Source organism: Pelodiscus sinensis, chromosome 31, assembly GCF_052426305.1.
Source record: "Pelodiscus sinensis isolate ZL-2025 chromosome 31, ASM5242630v1, whole genome shotgun sequence".
NCBI classification, from domain to species: domain Eukaryota; kingdom Metazoa; phylum Chordata; order Testudines; family Trionychidae; genus Pelodiscus; species Pelodiscus sinensis.
The window spans coordinates 6,675,264-6,693,580 of NC_143082.1; the positions used below are offsets into that span (position 1 = coordinate 6,675,264).

At 65.5% G+C, this 18,317-nt stretch overlaps 2 protein-coding genes across 2 annotated transcripts; one reads left to right on the plus strand and one right to left on the minus strand.

Annotated features, from left to right (window-relative positions):
* On the plus strand, positions 1 to 7,728 carry TGFBR3L (transforming growth factor beta receptor 3 like). The gene is made up of 6 exons (XM_089774738.1): positions 1 to 684; positions 1,286 to 1,424; positions 5,047 to 5,139; positions 5,471 to 5,581; positions 7,118 to 7,229; positions 7,628 to 7,728. Exons 1-5 carry the CDS (start codon positions 229 to 231, stop codon positions 7,213 to 7,215), a joined length of 897 nt encoding a protein of 298 aa, XP_089630864.1. The 5' UTR covers positions 1 to 228; the 3' UTR covers positions 7,216 to 7,229; positions 7,628 to 7,728.
* Positions 7,729 to 8,317: 589 nt separating this feature from the next.
* Positions 8,318 to 13,934, minus strand: LOC149520918 (uncharacterized). The gene is made up of 6 exons (XM_089774737.1): positions 13,245 to 13,934; positions 12,133 to 12,339; positions 11,831 to 12,033; positions 10,541 to 10,684; positions 10,214 to 10,379; positions 8,318 to 8,532 (listed from the first exon to the last, which is right to left on the minus strand). The coding sequence occupies exons 1-6, from the start codon at positions 13,330 to 13,332 to the stop codon at positions 8,318 to 8,320; spliced, it is 1,023 nt and encodes a 340-aa protein (XP_089630863.1). The 5' UTR covers positions 13,333 to 13,934.
* Positions 13,935 to 18,317: the final 4,383 nt, after the last annotated feature.

Here is an 18,317-nt window from a genome sequence, read left to right on the forward strand (position 1 = left end):
TGGGGTTCCCTCTCCCAGGCCCCTTCCCCCCCCCCCCCGTCTCTCTGTGGAGTCACAGTATTAATCTGGCAGGAGGTCAGACTGGCAGTGTTGGAGCTGGGGGGATGGGAGTCAGGACTCCTGGGTTCTATCCCTGGCTCTGGGGGGGGAGTGGAGTCTAGTGGTTAGGGCAGGGGGGCTGGGAATCCGCCTTCCTCGGCTCTGTCCCCGGTTAGGGCAGGATCGGGGATGAGAGCGGTGGTGGGTGCCGGGGCACCTGGGTTCCATGCGGGGGGGAGGCAGGTCATATCTGTGGAGTGGGACCCATCTGGCCGAGCCGTCCCCTCCCCTCCTGATGTCTCTCCCCGACCTTCTGCGCAGGTTGCTCTGGCTGCCTTTGACCCCTGGCTCAGCTTCAGCATCTGCCTCTGCGTCCTCTCGCCGAGCTCCTCCTCCTCCTCGCTGGACTGGCCCTACGTCCTGGTGCGGGGGGGCTGCCCGGCCCACCCCGACGTTACCCTGCACCCGCCTCACAAGGGGGCCGCAGGCCAGATGCTGCCCCCCGGCTCCCAGGAGCTGCAGCGCCTCAGCTTCCTGCTCCGGCCCCTCTACAACGACTCCATCCAGTTCCTGCACTGCCGCTTGGCCCTCTGCACCCAGGAGGCCCAGGGCCAGGCTGGGGCCTATGAGGGCGCCCTCCCCAAGGTCTGTCCCACGCTGCCCCCTTCCGGATGGGACCCGGCCTGCGCCATTGTGCATGGCTCTAGCCTGCAGGCCACTGGGAGGATAAAAGCCCAACTACTGTTGTAGCAAGCGGGGGAGTCTCCTCTAGCTCAAGTGGCAAAGCCAACCCGAGTCCTCCCCCCCCCCCCCAGGGGTTGTATCCTAGGCCAGATCGCTACCCTGGGCTGCAGGCACTCTGGGAGCACTGGCTGGGCTGGCAGATGCAGGGCAGGGGCCGAGCCCCCCATGCTAATGCTTGGGAGAGGGGTACAGCAGGCAGCTCTGTCTCCGGGTTCACCTGGCTGGTGCTGCTCTGGGGCCAGGGCTAGGCCTCTTGGGTTCTGTCCCCAGCTCTGGAAGGGCAGTGGGGTCTAATGGCTGGAGTCAGGACTCTTGGTCACAGTTGTGACTCTTTGCAAGCTGGGTTGCTCTCTCTCTGGCCTACCAGTGTAAACTGATACCAGCTGGCTGGGAATTGGGATGGGAACAGTGGGGGAGGGACAGGAGCTGGGAGTGGGAAGGTGGGAGGGGGTGAGCGTCTGGTATGGGTACAAGATGCCGGTCTGAGCCTTGTCAGTTTCAGTGTGGGCCTGAGACCCAGGCATGCGCCAGCAGCAGTGTGGGGGAGCCGGGCAGCGGGCGGTTCCAGCACACCTTCACCAGACCCATCATCGTCACGGTGGAGAGCCAGCCCAGAGCCGCCCCACCCAGCCCGGGGCCAGGTGAGAGCAGGGGCGGGCTGGGGGCTGGTTACGGGAGCAGGCAGAGAGACTGGAACACACCAAGGCCCTGCTGGGATCTCTCTGCAATGAGCAGGGGAACCAGGGTCGTTATCCCCTGCCAAGGGTGAGCGGTGCACCCCAATGCACAGTGCATAGCCCCTTAGTGCCACACTGGGGCCCTGTAGTCAGCACTGCCTGCCGGGGAGCACCCCACCGCCACACTGGGGCCCTGTAGTCAGCACTGCCTGCCGGGGGGAGCACCCCACCGCCACACTGGGGCCCTGTAGTCAGCACTGCCTGCCGGGGGGAGCACCCCACCGCCACATTGGGGCCCTGTAGTCAGCACTGCCTGCTGGGGGGAGCACCCCACCGCCACATTGGGGCCCTGTAGTCAGCACTGCCTGCCGGGGGGAGCACCCCACCGCCACATTGGGGTCCTGTAGTCAGCACTGCCTGCCGGGGGGAGCACCCCACCGCCACATTGGGGCCCTGTAGTCAGCACTGCCTGCCGGGGGGAGCACCCCACCGCCACATTGGGGCCCTGTAGTCAGCACTGCCTGCTGGGGGAGCACCCCACCGCCACATTGGGGCCCTGTAGCCAGCACTGCCTGCTGGGGGGAGCACCCCACCGCCACACTGGGGCCCTGTAGCCAGCACTGCCTGCCGGGGAGCACCCCACCGCCACACTGGGGCCCTGTAGTCAGCACTGCCTGCCGGGGGGAGCACCCCACCGCCACACTGGGGCCCTGTAGTCAGCACTGCCTGCTGGAGGAGCACCCCACCGCCACACTGGGGCCCTGTAGTCAGCACTGCCTGCTGGGGGAGCACCCCACCGCCACATTGGGGCCCTGTAGTCAGCACTGCCTGCCGGGGGGAGCACCCCACCGCCACACTGGGGCCCTGTAGTCAGCACTGCCTGCTGGGGGGAGCACCCCACCGCCACATTGGGGCCCTGTAGTCAGCACTGCCTGCCGGGGGGAGCACCCCACTGCCACATTGGGGCCCTGTAGTCAGCACTGCCTGCTGGGGGGGCACCCCACCACCACATTGGGGCCCTGTAGTCAGCACTGCCTGCTGGGGGGGCACCCCACCGCCACATTGGGGTCCTGTAGTCAGCACTGCCTGCTGGGGGGAGCACCCCACCGCCACATTGGGGCCCTGTAGTCAGCACTGCCTGCTGGGGGGAGCACCCCACCGCCACATTGGGGCCCTGTAGTCAGCACTGCCTGCCGGGGGGAGCACCCCACCGCCACACTGGGGCCCTGTAGTCAGCACTGCCTGCCGGGGGGAGCACCCCACCGCCACATTGGGGCCCTGTAGCCAGCACTGCCTGCTGGGGGGGCACCCCACCGCCACACTGGGGCCCTGTAGTCAGCACTGCCTGCTGGGGGGAGCACCCCACCGCCACATTGGGGCCCTGTAGTCAGCACTGCCTGCCGGGGGGAGCACCCCACCGCCACACTGGGGTCCTGTAGTCAGCACTGCCTGCCGGGGGGAGCACCCCACCGCCACACTGGGGCCCTGTAGTCAGCACTGCCTGCCGGGGGGAGCACCCCACCGCCACATTGGGGCCCTGTAGTCAGCACTGCCTGCTGGGGGAGCACCCCACCGCCACACTGGGGCCCTGTAGTCAGCACTGCCTGCTGGGGGAGCACCCCACCGCCACATTGGGGTCCTGTAGTCAGCACTGCCTGCTGGGGGAGCACCCCACCGCCACACTGGGGCCCTGTAGTCAGCACTGCCTGCTGGGGGAGCACCCCACCGCCACATTGGGGTCCTGTAGTCAGCACTGCCTGCTGGGGGAGCACCCCACCGCCACATTGGGGCCCTGTAGTCAGCACTGCCTGCTGGGGGAGCACCCCACCGCCACACTGGGGCCCTGTAGTCAGCACTGCCTGCTGGGGGAGCACCCCACCGCCACACTGGGGCCCTGTAGTCAGCACTGCCTGCTGGGGGGGCACCCCACCGCCACACTGGGGCCCTGTAGTCAGCACTGCCTGCTGGGGGAGCACCCCACCGCCACATTGGGGTCCTGTAGTCAGCACTGCCTGCCGGGGGGAGCACCCCACCGCCACATTGGGGTCCTGTAGTCAGCACTGCCTGCTGGGGGAGCACCCCACCGCCACATTGGGGTCCTGTAGTCAGCACTGCCTGCTGGGGGAGCACCCCACCGCCACACTGGGGTCCTGTAGTCAGCACTGCCTGCTGGGGGAGCACCCCACCGCCACATTGGGGTCCTGTAGTCAGCACTGCCTGCCGGGGGGAGCACCCCACCGCCACATTGGGGCCCTGTAGTCAGCACTGCCTGCTGGGGGAGCACCCCACCGCCACATTGGGGCCCTGTAGTCAGCACTGCCTGCTGGGGGGAGCACCCCACCGCCACATTGGGGTCCTGTAGTCAGCACTGCCTGCTGGGGGGAGCACCCCACCGCCACATTGGGGTCCTGTAGTCAGCACTGCCTGCTGGGGGAGCACCCCACCGCCACATTGGGGTCCTGTAGTCAGCACTGCCTGCTGGGGGAGCACCCCACCGCCACATTGGGGTCCTGTAGTCAGCACTGCCTGCTGGGGGGAGCACCCCACCGCCACATTGGGGTCCTGTAGTCAGCACTGCCTGCTGGGGGAGCACCCCACCGCCACATTGGGGTCCTGTAGTCAGCACTGCCTGCCAGGGGGAGCACCCCACCGCCACATTGGGGCCCTGTAGTCAGCACTGCCTGCCGGGGGGAGCACCCCACCGCCACATTGGGGTCCTGTAGTCAGCACTGCCTGCCGGGGGGAGCACCCCACCGCCACATTGGGGCCCTGTAGTCAGCACTGCCTGCTGGGGGAGCACCCCACCGCCACATTGGGGTCCTGTAGTCAGCACTGCCTGCCGGGGGGAGCACCCCACCGCCACATTGGGGCCCTGTAGTCAGCACTGCCTGCTGGGGGAGCACCCCACCGCCACATTGGGGTCCTGTAGTCAGCACTGCCTGCCGGGGGGAGCACCCCACCGCCACATTGGGGTCCTGTAGTCAGCACTGCCTGCCGGGGGGAGCACCCCACTGCCACATTGGGGTCCTGTAGTCAGCACTGCCTGCCGGGGGGAGCACCCCACCGCCACATTGGGGCCCTGTAGTCAGCACTGCCTGCTGGGGGGGCACCCCACCGCCACATTGGGGCCCTGTAGTCAGCACTGCCTGCTGGGGGAGCACCCCACCGCCACATTGGGGCCCTGTAGTCAGCACTGCCTGCTGGGGGAGCACCCCACCGCCACATTGGGGTCCTGTAGCCAGCACTGCCTGCCGGGGGGAGCACCCCACCGCCCCACTGGGGCCCTGTAGTCAGCACTGCCTGCTGGAGGAGCACCCCACCGCCACACTGGGGCCCTGTAGTCAGCACTGCCTGCTGGGGGAGCACCCCACCGCCACATTGGGGCCCTGTAGTCAGCACTGCCTGCTGGAGGAGCACCCCACCGCCCCACTGGGGCCCTGTAGTCAGCACTGCCTGCTGGGGGAGCACCCCACCGCCACATTGGGGCCCTGTAGTCAGCACTGCCTGCTGGGGGAGCACACCTGGAGACCAGGAGATGTCTCCATCTTTCTCTTCAAGTGTTTCTGGCTCCCTTGTCTTTTCCCAGCAGATCTCTTCCCGATGCCCTTCCCTCTGTCTGGCAGGATGGGAAACACACTGAAGGAGGCGCCCCGGCCAGAGCAGAGAGAAACAGCCCCCGGTAAGGAATGCCCCCTTCCTAGTGCCCTGCCCCCTTCCTAGTGACCCTAAACCCCCTGTGGTCTGCTTGCCCGGTGGGCTGTAGAGAGCTCATAGCTCCTCTTGGTTCATGGGTACAGAGAGCATGATGGGAGCTGGGACTCCTGGGTTCTAGTCCCTGCTCTGAGAGGGGGTTGGGGGCTACTGGGTGGGAGCAGGTGAGGGGGGGGGTCTGGGAGCCTGGGCTTCTGGGCTCTATTTGCACTGGCTCTCCCCCCCCCCCCCCCAGCACTGGCTCTGCATGTGCTCATGGGGCACGGCTGTGGGGGCCTCACTCTTCCCATTGCCTGCAGCACCCCCGCCCCAGGGCCTGGAGCTGCCCACTGTGGTGGGCATCGTCTTCTCAGCCTTTGTCATCGGCGTCTCTCTCACCGGGGGGCTCTGGCTCATTCACTCCAGGACAGGTAGGTGGGGCCATTGGTCAAAGCGAAGGCCAGGAGATGCCCCCACAGATCCACGTGACACCCACGTACCCTGCACTGGGCTCGTGACACCCACGTACCCTGCACTGGGCTGGTGGTTTCTTACTAGCCAAGACATTTTGGAGAGAGGGGGTGGGCTTGTCGTGTGTCACATGCATGGGGGGGGGGGGGACCAAGGGAATTCCCCTGAAATCTAAAGTGACCAGCTTCCCCAAGGCCTGGGGAAAGTCCCCTTTACTCTGGGAAGAGGGTCTTGGATCCAGAACTCCTGGTTCTGTACCAGCTTAGGAAGTGATCTCTAGTGGGGTAGAGCAGGGAGGGGCTGAGAGTCAGGACTGCTGGGGAGTGGGGCTAATGGTTAGAGCAGGCTGAGTCAGCATGTCAAAGGGCTACTGGTTCCTAGCCCCCATCTCCAAAACAGCCTGGTCTGTTCCCCCTCGACCTCTGCCACCCCAGCCCTTTCTCCTAAGCATCGACAGCCCCATTCTTGGCTCCACCTTCCTTCTAGGGAAGCCTCCCCCAAGCTCTTGGTCTGTCTTGTGACCTGTCCCACAGCTAACCTGTGGGACTCCTTGCCACAAGGCAGAGGCAATGAGGGAGCTCACTTGGGTGGGACAAATCCAGGCACAGATGGGAGAGGCAGCAGATTCGATCTTGATGCTTGGGGGGGCAGGTAACCCTTGTTCCACGCTAGGAGCTGGTGGACTAGCTTGTTGGGCTTATTGGAGTGAATAGGGCTCAGGGAGGGATTTGATGGGTCTTCAGTGACTGACAACAATCCAGAGAAATCAGCACGGCTGCCAGGCATAGCCTAGCGAGATTTCCAACCTGTGGTCTGCAGGCCTGTAGTATCATAGGGGGTCCGCCCAGAGTCTCTCGCAGCCGGCGTGTCCTTCACCCCCCTGCTTGCCCAGGGGCCAAGGGACACGGCTCGGGAAGCAGTGTGGCCGAGGGACGTGCAGGCTGCAGGCACAGCTGTATTGTTGGGGGGGGGGGGTTCCATAAAATGTGAGTAGGCTCGAACAGGCTGGGAGTCACTGGCCTAGCATATGGGCAGGGTTGCAGATCCTCTGGCTCACTGGTAAACTCACTAGGGAGGGGGGTGCCCCCTGGATGTGGGAGACTTGGGGTAAAGCACCTGCCCTGGATGAGCTTGGGAAAGTCACTTTAAAAAATCCAAATGCCTCAGTTTCCCCATTTGTACTAGGGAACTGATAGCACCTGCCCTATAGCATGGGGGACATTGTCAGGGTAAATATGGTAAAGATTGTGTGGGGCCAGCTAGTACAATAATGAGATCAGTTAGGTGCCATAGAAGGAGTTGCCTGTGCCAGCAGGCCCCACTCTGCCCAGCAGGGGCAGCCGCACGGCTGAGCGGCCATCTAGCTACTGCCCCACTGTTGCCCAGGTGGCTGGCGGTGCAGCCCCGATGGGGATCCCCAAGCCATGGCTCCTTGGCCCAGTGACCCCTGGCAGTTCCCCCCCAGGCCAGGGTTTCTAACAGCCAGTTTGTTCCAGACCCTGCTGACGCGCCACCTGCGAACCCCTCGGTCGCTCCTGTGCCCCCTGCACTGCCGGTGCCTGATGCTGACACCGTCTGCACCGCGCTGGTCTAGGCACAGAGACTCAGGTACCAGGGGGTGGGGGGTTACCAAGATGGGGCAGGGACCACGATGGAGGGAGAGCTCAGCCCCCCTCCCAACGGGACACCTCCCGTTCCCATGATCTTGGGTTTGACTCATGGTGCAGCAGCGTCTCCGCTGCCACAGGGGGCAGAGGTGGGCCTGGCAATACTGGGGGCAGGGGATGTGCTGGAGACGGAAGGGCACCGCCTGCAGCTCCGCCTGGGAAATGGTGCCCCCCAGTGGAGGAGGGTGGTAACGCAGGCAGGATTCCCTGTGGGATTCCCTGCAGCAGGGGGATGTTCTGGGCCCCCTGGCCTGGGGGATGAGTTGAGCTGGGGGGGGGGCAGGAGGGAGGAGGGGGGAGGGCAGCCGCCCCACTGATCTGTCTGTCTCCCCCTGGCAGGCTCACAGGACACACGGGCACCAGCCCTGCCCCCACCACCTGCAGTGCCCCCAGGATCAGCAGCCAGCCGGACTCCACCTGTCTCCGAGGGTCCCCTTCCCGAGACTGGGAGCCGGGACGGCGGCCTTGCTCAGGCTGTGGGGGCCGTGGGAGCGGGGGTGCCAGCTGGCCATTGGCCCACTGCAGCGAGTGTTCGCGCTTTCTGGATAAACGTGAGCGCAGAGGCCGTGCCGGTGCCGCCCGTGTTACTGCTCGCAGGTCGCAGGCCGCTTGGTGCTCGCACCCTTTAATTCGCAGCCGGGAGACGGGGGAGGGGTCCGGGTCCAGCGACAGGCTGCTCGGCGCAGGCCTCAGCTCAGCTCATGGCCCTGCGGCTGGGGCAGGGGCGCAGCCCCCCAGCTCAGCCCCAGGGAGACGCTCACACAGCGGCAGTGGCAGAGAAGCGCCAGGACAACTGGCCCAGGCCTTCCCCTTCACCGCAGCAATGCCCTGCCCGATCCACGGCGCCCGCCCATCCAGGCTCAGCCTGGCACCCGCGTCCTCCTGCCGGCGCTGGCGCCTGGGGGCTGCAGGTCCCAGCAGCACCTGCCAGCCCTGGGGCCGGGGGATGATCCTCAAGCCCCCTCAGTTCTGGGGTTTCTCCTCACGGCGTCTCCCCGCAGACCAGGCGTCCCAGGCCTCAGCCAGCCCCTAGCAGAGGGCGCCCAGCGCCTGGCTGCCCCCGGGGCTGTGGAAGAGCCCGTGGGTCTCCTGGTGGCGCCGCAGGTCCACTTTGCGCTGGAAGCCCTTGGGGCACAGGGAGCAGGCGAAGGGCTTGTGGCCCGAGTGCTTGCGGCTGTGGGTGATGAGGTTGGAGCTCTGGCTGAAGGCTTTGCCGCACACCTGGCACTTGTGAGGCTTCTCGCCTGCAGGAGAGAGCAGTTGGGGAGGCTGCAGGAGGGGCTGGGCCCCCTCGCCCCCCAGAGGAACAAACAGCCAGGGCTCAGCAGGGAGCCCCAGCGCTCAGCCACGGTCCCATGCAACTGGAGAGACTCTGGAGTAGCAGGGCCCTGCCACCCAGCCAGCCACAGGAACGTACCCCCCACCTGCCTGGCCAGCCACTGGCCTGTGGGCCCCACCCAGCCAGCCGCAGGAACGTACCCCCCACCTGCCTGGCCAGCCACTGGCCTGTGGGCCCCACCCAGCCAGCCGCAGGAACGTACCCCCCACCTGCCTGGCCAGCCACCGGCCTGTAGGCCCCACCCAGCCAGCCGCAGGAACGTACCCCCCACCTGCCTGGCCAGCCACCGGCCTGTGGGCCCCACCCAGCCAGCTGCAGGAACGTACCCCCCACCTGCCTGGCCAGCCACCGGCCTGTGGGCCCCACCCAGCCAGCCGCAGGAACGTACCCCCCACCTCCCTGGCCAGCCACCGGCCTGTGGGTCCCAACTACCTAAACAGCCACCAGCCTGTGGGCCCCACCTGCTCAGCCAGCCACCAGCTTGTGGGCCCCAACTACCCGGCCAGCCACGGACCCAGCACAGCCTGCTTGCTGCCTGGGCTGCAGTGTGGCTCTAATGAGCAGGCGGGGGGGTCATAGTGCAGCTGTGACCCCCTTTTCCTGCCCTTCCCCGAGCCAGACACCAGGTGGTGCTGTTGCTCCACAGCGTTGCTGGTGGCCGGCGACCGGACCAGACCTGCAGGGAGGGACCAGTTTGTCCAGGACAAGGATGGAGGCAAATACACCAGGGCGATGTCTACACGCCCGGCTTCTTGTGCAAGAAACGTCCCCACTGCCACGTGCGCGCTGGGCTCTTGCGCAAGAAATCCCTGCTGCGCCCACACTGCCCTGCGCCAGGGGGCTCGCACCGGGCGGGAAAGAGCGAAGCTCTTGTGCAAGGAGCCCCCTTCCCACGCCGTGCTGTAAATGTCCTTGTGCGAGGGGCGGGCAGTGTGGGCGCGCTGCAGATTCTTGCACAAGAACGGCCACACGTGCGCAAGAAACTGCGAGTGTAGACACAGCCCAAGTGTCTCGCTGTCCAGTCAGTCCTGCTCCCCACTGCCCGCAGCGCGCCCGGTGCCCCCGAATCCCGACCCCCAGCCCCTGCCCCCCAGCGCGCCCGGTGCCCCCGAATCCCGACCCGCAGCCCCTGCCCCCAGCGCGCCCGGTGCCCCTCAATCCCGACCCCCCAGCCCCTGCCCCCAGCGCGCCCGGTGCCCCCGAATCCCGACCCCCAGCCCCTGCCCCCCAGCGCGCCCGGTGCCCCCGAATCCCGACCCCCAGCCCCTGCCCCCCAGCGCGCCCGGTGCCCCCGAATCCCGACCCCCAGCCCCTGCCCCCAGCGCGCCCGGTGCCCCTGAATCCCGACCCCCTGCCCCCAGCGCGCCCGGTGCCCCCGAATCCCGACCCGCAGCCCCTGCCCCCAGCGCGCCCGGTGCCTCCGAATCCCGACCCGCAGCCCCTGCCCCCAGTGCGCCCGGTGCCCCCGAATCCCGACCCCCAGCCCCTGCCCCCAGCGCGCCCGGTGCCCCTCAATTCCGACCCCCAGCCCTGCCCCCCAGCTGTGGAGTCCCTGCATGCCTGGGTGGTCCGAGGGGCTGCCCCACCTGTGTGGATGAAGGTGTGTTTCTTCATGTCGGATTTTTGGTGGAAGCGCTTCCCGCAGAAGGGGCAGGGGAAGGGGCGCGTGTCCGAGTGGATGAGCAGGTGGGTGGAGAGCGTGGACGAGCGCTTGAACTGCTTCCCGCAGATCCGGCAGGGGAAGCTCCTCACCTGCAGGGAGACCTGTCAGTGACCCCCAGCACCTCCCCATATGCCCCACCCCATGGCTCCTGCCAGCCCCCCATTGCTAGACCCACAGCTCCCCCAAGTCCCCCACTGCTGCAAACGACCCAGCCCCCACTGGTGCATCACCCCCCTCAGGCCTCACGCACCTCTGGCTTCCCTTTGCCCGGGCAGGGAGGGGCAGGCTGGCTCTGCAGGCTGCCACGGGAGCCACACATCCCCCACGGGGCCAGCTGGCTGTAGAGTGTTGAGCATTTCAGGTGTCTGCCTGGCCTCTGGACTGCAGGGAGGCCCTGAGTGGGAGAGGGCGGGTCAACATGGGGCGCCTGCTGCAAATAGGCAGGCTGGAATTGCTGGTGGGGCAGGCTGAGAGCTCCCCAGACTCATCACAGCAGTGACCCAGCCCAGCCCCCCACACCCGGACACCTGGCAGGGTCAGCCTATGTCACCTGCAGCCACCCAACACGGGACCCCTCCCACAATCTCCCACTGGGGAGCCCCTGGCCGGGACTGGGCTTGGTAACCTACCAGCCCCCTCCAACCACACGGAGAATTTCCATCACAATCTTGTGATCTCCTAGAGCCCCCGATCGGGACAGAGCCACCCTCACACTGGGCCCTGCAGAGTGCGCACTCCCTGCTCACACCCTAAGCAGACATGGGGGGAGGGTAAACTGAGGCACGGAGCCGGAGGCAGAAGAACTCATCCAGGTCTCCCACTGGCTGCCACTTGTGCCTGGCCCAGAGTGCCTTCCCGGCTGTGTGCCCTGCCTGCAGCCCCCGGCCTCAGAGGGGTGTAGCCCCACAACGGCTACAGCCTGGGGGAGCTGGCGAAAGGGGCTGGGATGATCCGGCCGCACTGAGACCTGCCCCACACTCATGCCACTTCTGGGGGCCGGCACCTGGGCACAGCGCTCAGCCCTGAGCCGGATCCCTGCGAGCGAGCAGAGCTGGGGCCACTGCGCTCGGGGACGGGGGCAGAACCGGCCTGTGCAGTGACAGGCTTCTGCTGCCTTGGCTCTGACGGGGCCACAGCAGGGGCCGTGTTAAGCTGAGGGGCTGGGCTGGGCCCCAGCGGGGTCCCCCTATGCCCCATGTGCAGGGCGGCACAGCCAGGGCGGGACGGGGCCGCCGGGTTAGATGCGCCCCAGGGCAGCGCCGGAGCTGCACTCAGCTGTGTGCTGCAGGGGATGGGACACGGGGCCTCTCCCAGAGAGGGGTACATGCGCCTCCCCGGCCCAGGGCAGGGGCTGGCTCGGGGGAGGGGAGATGGGATGGGTGCCGGCTCTGATCGGGCCTGGGCTGGCAGGCGAAGCGAGCTGGGCTGGGTTCTGCGGCCAGTTCCCAGGGGCAGGGCCTCCAAGCAGCCCCAGGAGGCCGAGGGGGGCAGCCAGAGGGCGAGGGGCTCAGGCCGTCCCTGGGCGGGGAGGGGGCCTTACCTTGTCGCAGCGGCTGCATGGGGGCAGCGGCTTGGAGAGGAGCAGGAGTGAGCCCAGGAGGCCGGGGGTCCCCGGGGCTTCCCCACCCGGCTCCCTCCTGGAGCCCAGCGCCGTCGGCAGGACGCCCTGCACCAGCTGCTGCAGCTCGGGGTGGGGGAAGCTCCAGAGGGGCTTGAGCGACTCGTCGGGGGGGCTGCTCACACCTGCAGGGAAACAGCAGGGGGCAGGCTGGGACATGGGGCTGTTTCCCTGCGGGGGACGCTGGCTCCAGGGACTGGCAGCTCGGGGGGGGGGGGAGTTACCTGGGGGGGGCCGACAGGCCCAGGCCTGGCTGGAGTCCATCTCCGAGGGGGGGCTGTGCAGCAGCTGGCCGGCTGCCCCATCGCCATCCTGTACCCCCCAGCTCGCCAAGGCCCTGGGACTGGCTCCGCCGCCTTCCTGTGCCCCCTGTCCCAGCTCGGAGGGCTGGGTCAGCTCCTGACTGGCTCCGCACGCTCCCCAGGCTGGGTCTGGAAGGAGGATTTGCTGGTGAGGGTCTCAGCGCTGCCCCTCCACCAAGGCTTGCCAGCTCTGTGCGCAGAACTGAGCAGCCCTGGCTCCCCCCACTCTCGCCCACCCCCACGCAGGGGCAGGCTGTGGAGTGGGGCCAGGCACCAGGAGTGCAGGAGAGGACTGTGGGCTGGGCCAGGAGGTTTCAGAGAGAAGGAGAATCAGGGCCCGGCCAGAGGGTTGGGGTGCAGGTGGGGGGGGGGGAGGGCTCCATCTGGAAGTGCAGGCTCTGGGACAGGGCTGTGGAGAAGGGCTGGGCTGTGGGAGGGGGTCTCAGGGCTGGGGCAGGGGGTTGGGGGCAGGGGGTGGTGCCTGCAGGGCTGGGTTTGGGGTGTAGGGGGTGGTGCCTGCAGGGCTGGGGCAGGGGGTTGGGGGGCAGGGGGTGGTGCCTGCAGGGCTGCAGCTCTCAGCCAATGGGAGCTGTGGAGCCGGCGTGTGGGGTGGGGGCAGCATGTGGAGCCTTCCTGATCGTCCCTGTCCCTGGGCCTGGTGGGACCTGGCAGCTGTTTCTGGGAGGCTTGAGGGAGGGAGGGAGCCACCTCAGCCCCGGGCCCTGCTGCCAAGCAGACTTTTAATGGCCTGGCCAGTGGGGCCAAGTGGAGCCCCCGGGGGCCCTTTTCTGCCAGGCACTCGGGTCGAGACCCCGACGCCCGGCAACACAGACCCCCCCCCCCCCCCCCGGCTGGGCAGAGGCAAGTGACAGCACAGAGGGGGGGTTCTGTGAGGGGGGGGGTTCTCTCCACGTTCGCCTGCCAGCCACACCCGCCCCGTTCCCTGCCCCCCGTGCCCTCCAGCAGCGCGCTCCCTTCGGCCCTGGCCTGCCCCATCCCGTTCCTCTGCTGCCCCAGCTCCCCCCCCCACTCACCGCCGGGAGCCAGAAGCCCTGTCTCTGCTGGTCGCTGCCCCAGGAGGTTTGGGCCCCTCTTGCTTCTCACCAGGAAGGAGCGCGGCATCCTGGCAGCTGTGGGCCGGGGAGAGGTGGGTGTCACCCCGCGGCTGGCTCAGCCCCTGCCCCAGCGCTGGACCGGCCTTCTCCCTTGCAGACGGGGCCGGGGAATCAGGACACCTGGGTTGTGTGTGGGTCTCTGACGTGCTGTGTGACCCTGAGCCGGGTCCTTCCCCCTCTGTGCCTCAGCTTCCCCACGTATTCACTAACCTCTGCCAAACGCTCCAATTCACAGCCCAGATGCCCTTCCCTGCCCAGGCCTAGCAGTCCTTCCTACAGCACCGTGCATGAGGGCTCCCGACGAACGTTGTCCCCCAAGAACAATCCCTCGTGCCACTTGGGGCTAATCAGCACCATGACCTTGCCGGACCCCACCGTGAGGCCGGCTGGGGGCTCCCGGTCACTGATGGTGACGCAGGTCTTGCTCTGAGATCACGCAGCAAGACAGCGCCAAAACTGGTACTGGCATTCAGGGATCCTGACGGCCATGCTCACTCTAACCACTAGACCTCACTTCCCTCTCATAGAATCATAGAATAATAGGACTGGAAGGGACCTTGAGAGGTCATCGAGTCCAGCCCCCCGCCCTCAAGGCAGGACCAAGCTCTGTCTACACCATCCCTGACAGATGTCTATCTGACCTGTTCTTAAATATCTCCAGAGAGGGAGATTCCACCACCTCCCTTGGCAATTTATTCCAATATTTGACCACCCTGACAGTTAGGAATTTTTTCCTAATGTCCAATCTAAACCTCCCCTGCTGCACTTTAAGCCCATTACTCCTTGTCCTGTCCTCAGAAACCAAGAGGAACAAATTTTCTCCTTCTTCCTTGTGACACCCTTTTAGATATTTGAAAACCGCTATCATGTCCCCCCTTAATCTTCTTTTTTCCAAACTAAACAAGCCCAGTTCACGAAGCCTGGCTTCATAGGTCATGTTCTCTAAACCTTTAAACATTCTTGTCGCTCTTCTCTGTACCCTTTCCAATTTCTCCACATCTTTCTTGAAATGTGGCGCCCAGAACTGGACACAGTACTCCAGCTGAGGCCTAACTAGTGCAGAGTAGAGCGGCAGAATGACTTCACGAGTTTTGCTTACAACACACCTGTTGATACAACCTAGAATCATATTTGCTTTTTTTGCAACAGCATCACACTGTTGACTCATGTTCAACTTGTGGTCCACTATGACCCCTAGGTCCCTTTCCGCCATGCTCCTTCCTAGACAGTCGCTTCCCATCTTGTACGTATGGAACTGATTGTTCCTTCCTAAGTGGAGCACTTTGCATTTCTCTTTATTAAACCTCATCCTGTTTACCTCTGACCATTTCTCTAACTTGCTAAGGTCATTTTGAATTATGTCCCTGTCCTCCAAAGAAGTCGCAACCCCACCCAGTTTGGTATCATCTGCAAACTCTCAGCCGTGAAAAGAATCCTGGAGTCCTAACTCTCAGCCCCCCCCTTGCTCTAGCCACTAGACACAACACCCCTCCCAGAACTGGAGATAATCAGGCATCCTGATTGCCCATCCCATCCACTCTAGCCACTAGACCCCACTCCCCTCCCTCATCTGGGAACAGAGTCAGACATCAGCCACAAGAGCCCTGGCTGGTGTAAACCATTCTGCCTTCAGATGAAAACATCCGATTTTCACCGCCTGGGGGTCTGGCCCCAATGGAGCAACAGCGGCTGGAGTCTGGGCCGAGCTGCGGCAGGAATCTGTTCCTCCACAAAACTGGTGCAGGAGCCACCCCCGCACCCACTGACGGATGCTGGCTCGCAGGAGCTGAGGCCTGGGTTGCTTTTAGAGCCCGAGGGGCTGAGGGACTGTCCCTGGGGCCGTGGGGCATGGTAGAGTCAGTGCAGCGGCAAGCTACGGGGGACAGCCCGCTGCAGAGCGCCAGCTCCAGGCACGGACCCCAGGGACAGCCGGAGCAGGAGGGAGACACAGCGTGGGGGAGAAGGGACTGGCTTGTATTCACAGCTGGAGGAAGGGAGTGGGCTGTGGTGGGCTAAGGCATGGTCGATCTGGGCATCAGGACTCCTGGCTTCCAGCCCTTGCTGGGGGGGAGAGGGGGGTAGTTGAGTCTAGTGGTTACTGGAGGGGGGGGGGTGGCTGGGAGTCAGGATGCCTGGGTTCTATTCTAAGCTCGGGGGGGGTGTCTGCTGGTTACAGCTGGGGGGCGGCTGGGTTCTAGTCTAAGCTCGGGGGGAGGTAGTGGGGGTCTGCTGGATACAGCTGGGGGCGGCTGGGTTCTATTCTAAGCTCGGGGGGAGGTAGTGGGGGTCTGCTGGATACAGCTGGGGGCGGCTGGGTTCTATTCTAAGCTCGGGGGGAGGTAGTGGGGGGTCTGCTGGATACAGCTGGGGGCGGCTGGGTTCTAGTCTAAGCTCAGGGGAGGTAGTGGAGGTCTGCTGGTTACAGCTGGGGGCGGCTGGGTTCTATTCTAAGCTCGGGGGGAGGTGGTGGGGGTCTGCTGGATACAGCTGGGGGCGGCTGGGTTCTATTCTAAGCTCGGGGGGAGGTGGTGGGGGTCTGCTGGTTACAGCTGGGGGCGGCTGGGTTCTATTCTAAGCTCGGGGGGAGGTGGTGGGGGTCTGCTGGTTACAGCTGGGGGCGGCTGGGTTCTATTCTAAGCTCGGGGGGAGGTAGTGGGGGTCTGCTGGTTACAGCTGGGGGGCGGCTGGGTTCTATTCTGAGCTCGGGGGGAGGTAGTGGGGGTCTGCTGGTTACAGCTGGGGGGCGGCTGGGTTCTATTCTAAGCTCGGGGGGAGGTAGTGGGGGTCTGCTGGTTACAGCTGGGGGCGGCTGGGTTCTAGTCTAAGCTCGGGGGGAGGTAGTGGGGGTCTGCTGGTTACAGCTGGGGGGCGGCTGGGTTCTAGTCTAAGCTCGGGGGGAGGTAGTGGGGGTCTGCTGGTTACAGCTGGGGGGCGGCTGGGTTCTAGTCTAAGCTCGGGGGGAGGTAGTGGGGGTCTGCTGGTTACAGCTGGGGGGCGGCTGGGTTCTAGTCTAAGCTCGGGGGGAGGTAGTGGGGGGTCTGCTGGTTACAGCTGGGGGCGGCTGGGTTCTAGTCTAAGCTCGGGGGGAAGGTAGTGGGGGGTCTGCTGGATACAGCTGGGGGCGGCTGGGTTCTAGTCTAAGCTCGGGGGGAAGGTAGTGGGGGGTCTGCTGGATACAGCTGGGGGGCGGCTGGGTTCTAGTCTAAGCTCGGGGGGAGGTAGTGGGGGTCTGCTGGATACAGCTGGGGGTGGCTGGGTTCTAGTCTAAGATCAGGGGGAGGTGGTGGGGGTCTGCTGGATACAGCTGGGGGCGGCTGGGTTCTATTCTGAGCTCTGGGAAGGGAGTGGAGTCCAGTGGTTACAGGGGGGTCCAGCGGTTACAGGTGGCAGCACTGACGCCTGGGTTCTGTTCCTGGCACCCATCCCTGCTAGGTGTGCTGCCCGAAAGGCCCCAATTTTCTAATCTCCACTATTTCCTGCCTATTACCTGGGGAAGCCCCCACTGTGCCTGCCTGGGCAGACTCAATCCATTGGGAGCGGGAAGTCGAGGCAAGGCGGTCACATGGGCCTCGCGCCCCCCGGGTTCACTCACCTGCAGCCTGCGTGCAGCAGGGGCCCCTCTGCTGGTGGCTATCGCACCACCTTTGCCATCTCAGCCCGAGAGCCGGGACAGGGCAGAGCAGCCGTGTGACACGCAGCCAATCAGGCTGCTGGCCGGGCGCTACCGCTCCCCGCTGCAAACCACAGCTGGCTTCCTTCTGATCCGAACAGGCGCCCAACTGCCAGCTGCAAGGCAGAAACCCCGGGCTGGAGGCAGGGGGGTCTGGGGACAGCAGGCCCTGATCCAGCTGTGCCTGCAGGGTGCTGGGGCTCGTGCGGGTAACAAGGCCGCCAGCAGGGGGGCCTTTGGGTGGACTCTCTCTTGCTCCAAGTCAGGGTGATGGGCTCCAGTGCTCCCCACTCAGCAGCTCAGAGACCTCATCATCCGTTGAGCGGGCTCTTTCCGCCAGCCCATAACGTGTGCAGAAATCTGTGCTCTGAAAATGCCGGCAGTTCACCACAGGGCCAGCAGGGGGAAGCATGAGCATTGCTTTTGTGTAGGGCCTACAGAATCCAGGGGCAGGGAGCCCATCTCAAGTCCACCTACATCACAGCATTGGAGACCCCCCCCCCTGCCATCAGGCCAGGGAGGTGGGAGCCCCTTGTGCTGGGAGCGAGACACAGGCCCTGCTCTCGAGTTTACCCTTTAAATAGCTGGGACAGACCGGGACCCACGTTCCCCTTTCTCAGCTGAGGAGCTGAGGCCCAGGCCCAGAGGCCTCTGCACCCCAGTGTTACGCACCCTCCCAATCCACACACCCCGGCTGGGCTGCACCCGTCCGTGCCCGGCCCCGCTGTCTGCAGAGTAGTTTCCCCTGGCCATGTCTGCTGCTGCCTCCCGCTATGTGGTGGCCCAGCTAAGCCCAGAGCGACCCAAGAGCCTGAGCTGGCAGCTGGCTTCACAGGGCATCCCCCAGATGGCGTCCCATTGGCATCCTAGGCCGAGCAACCTGCGTGTTCTAGGCCCGTGGCTGGGTCGTGGGAGACCAAGTTCCCCCACTGAGGATTTGAACAGGGGTCGCCAGCATCCCAGCTGAGTGCTCAAGCCCTGGGCGAAGGGTCGTAAGGGGGCAGCACCACCCTCCCCCTCCCGTGCAGCAAGGCAGGCAGGCTGCACTCGGGCCCCAGAGCCAGCTTGGGCGTCAGTCCTGGCAGAGGCTTCCTGGCTGTGGAGCCCTAGCGGGCAGCAGCATCTACGGCTGCCAGGCCTTGTGCCCAGCTCCAAGAGGGGTGGGGCTTCGGACACACCCGTCTCGTCAGCATCGCCCATTGGCTAGTTTAGCCGGCTCCTCCCCTGCTGGGCTGGGTTTTATGGATCCTATTTGCCAGCCCCACAATGGTGGAGATGGTCCGCCCATAGGGATGGGGGAAGCGCTGGATGGGCCCAGCCCC

Excerpts from the sequence above, each read along its gene's own strand:
- LOC149520918 (XM_089774737.1), bottom strand. The coding sequence starts at position 13,332 with ATGCCGCGCTCCTTCCTGGTGAGAAGCAAGAGGGGCCCAAACCTCCTG. Across the intron at positions 10,685-11,830 it reads CATGCAGCCGCTGCGACAAG|GGCCTCCCTGCAGTCCAGAG; the intron begins GTAAGGCCCCCT and ends TCTCCCACTCAG. Across the intron at positions 10,380-10,540 it reads CGGGCAAAGGGAAGCCAGAG|GTGAGGAGCTTCCCCTGCCG; the intron begins GTGCGTGAGGCC and ends GTCTCCCTGCAG.
- TGFBR3L (XM_089774738.1), top strand. The coding sequence starts at position 229 with ATGAGAGCGGTGGTGGGTGCCGGGGCACCTGGGTTCCATGCGGGGGGG. Across the intron at positions 685-1,285 it reads ATGAGGGCGCCCTCCCCAAG|TGTGGGCCTGAGACCCAGGC; the intron begins GTCTGTCCCACG and ends TGTCAGTTTCAG. Across the intron at positions 5,140-5,470 it reads GCAGAGAGAAACAGCCCCCG|CACCCCCGCCCCAGGGCCTG; the intron begins GTAAGGAATGCC and ends CATTGCCTGCAG.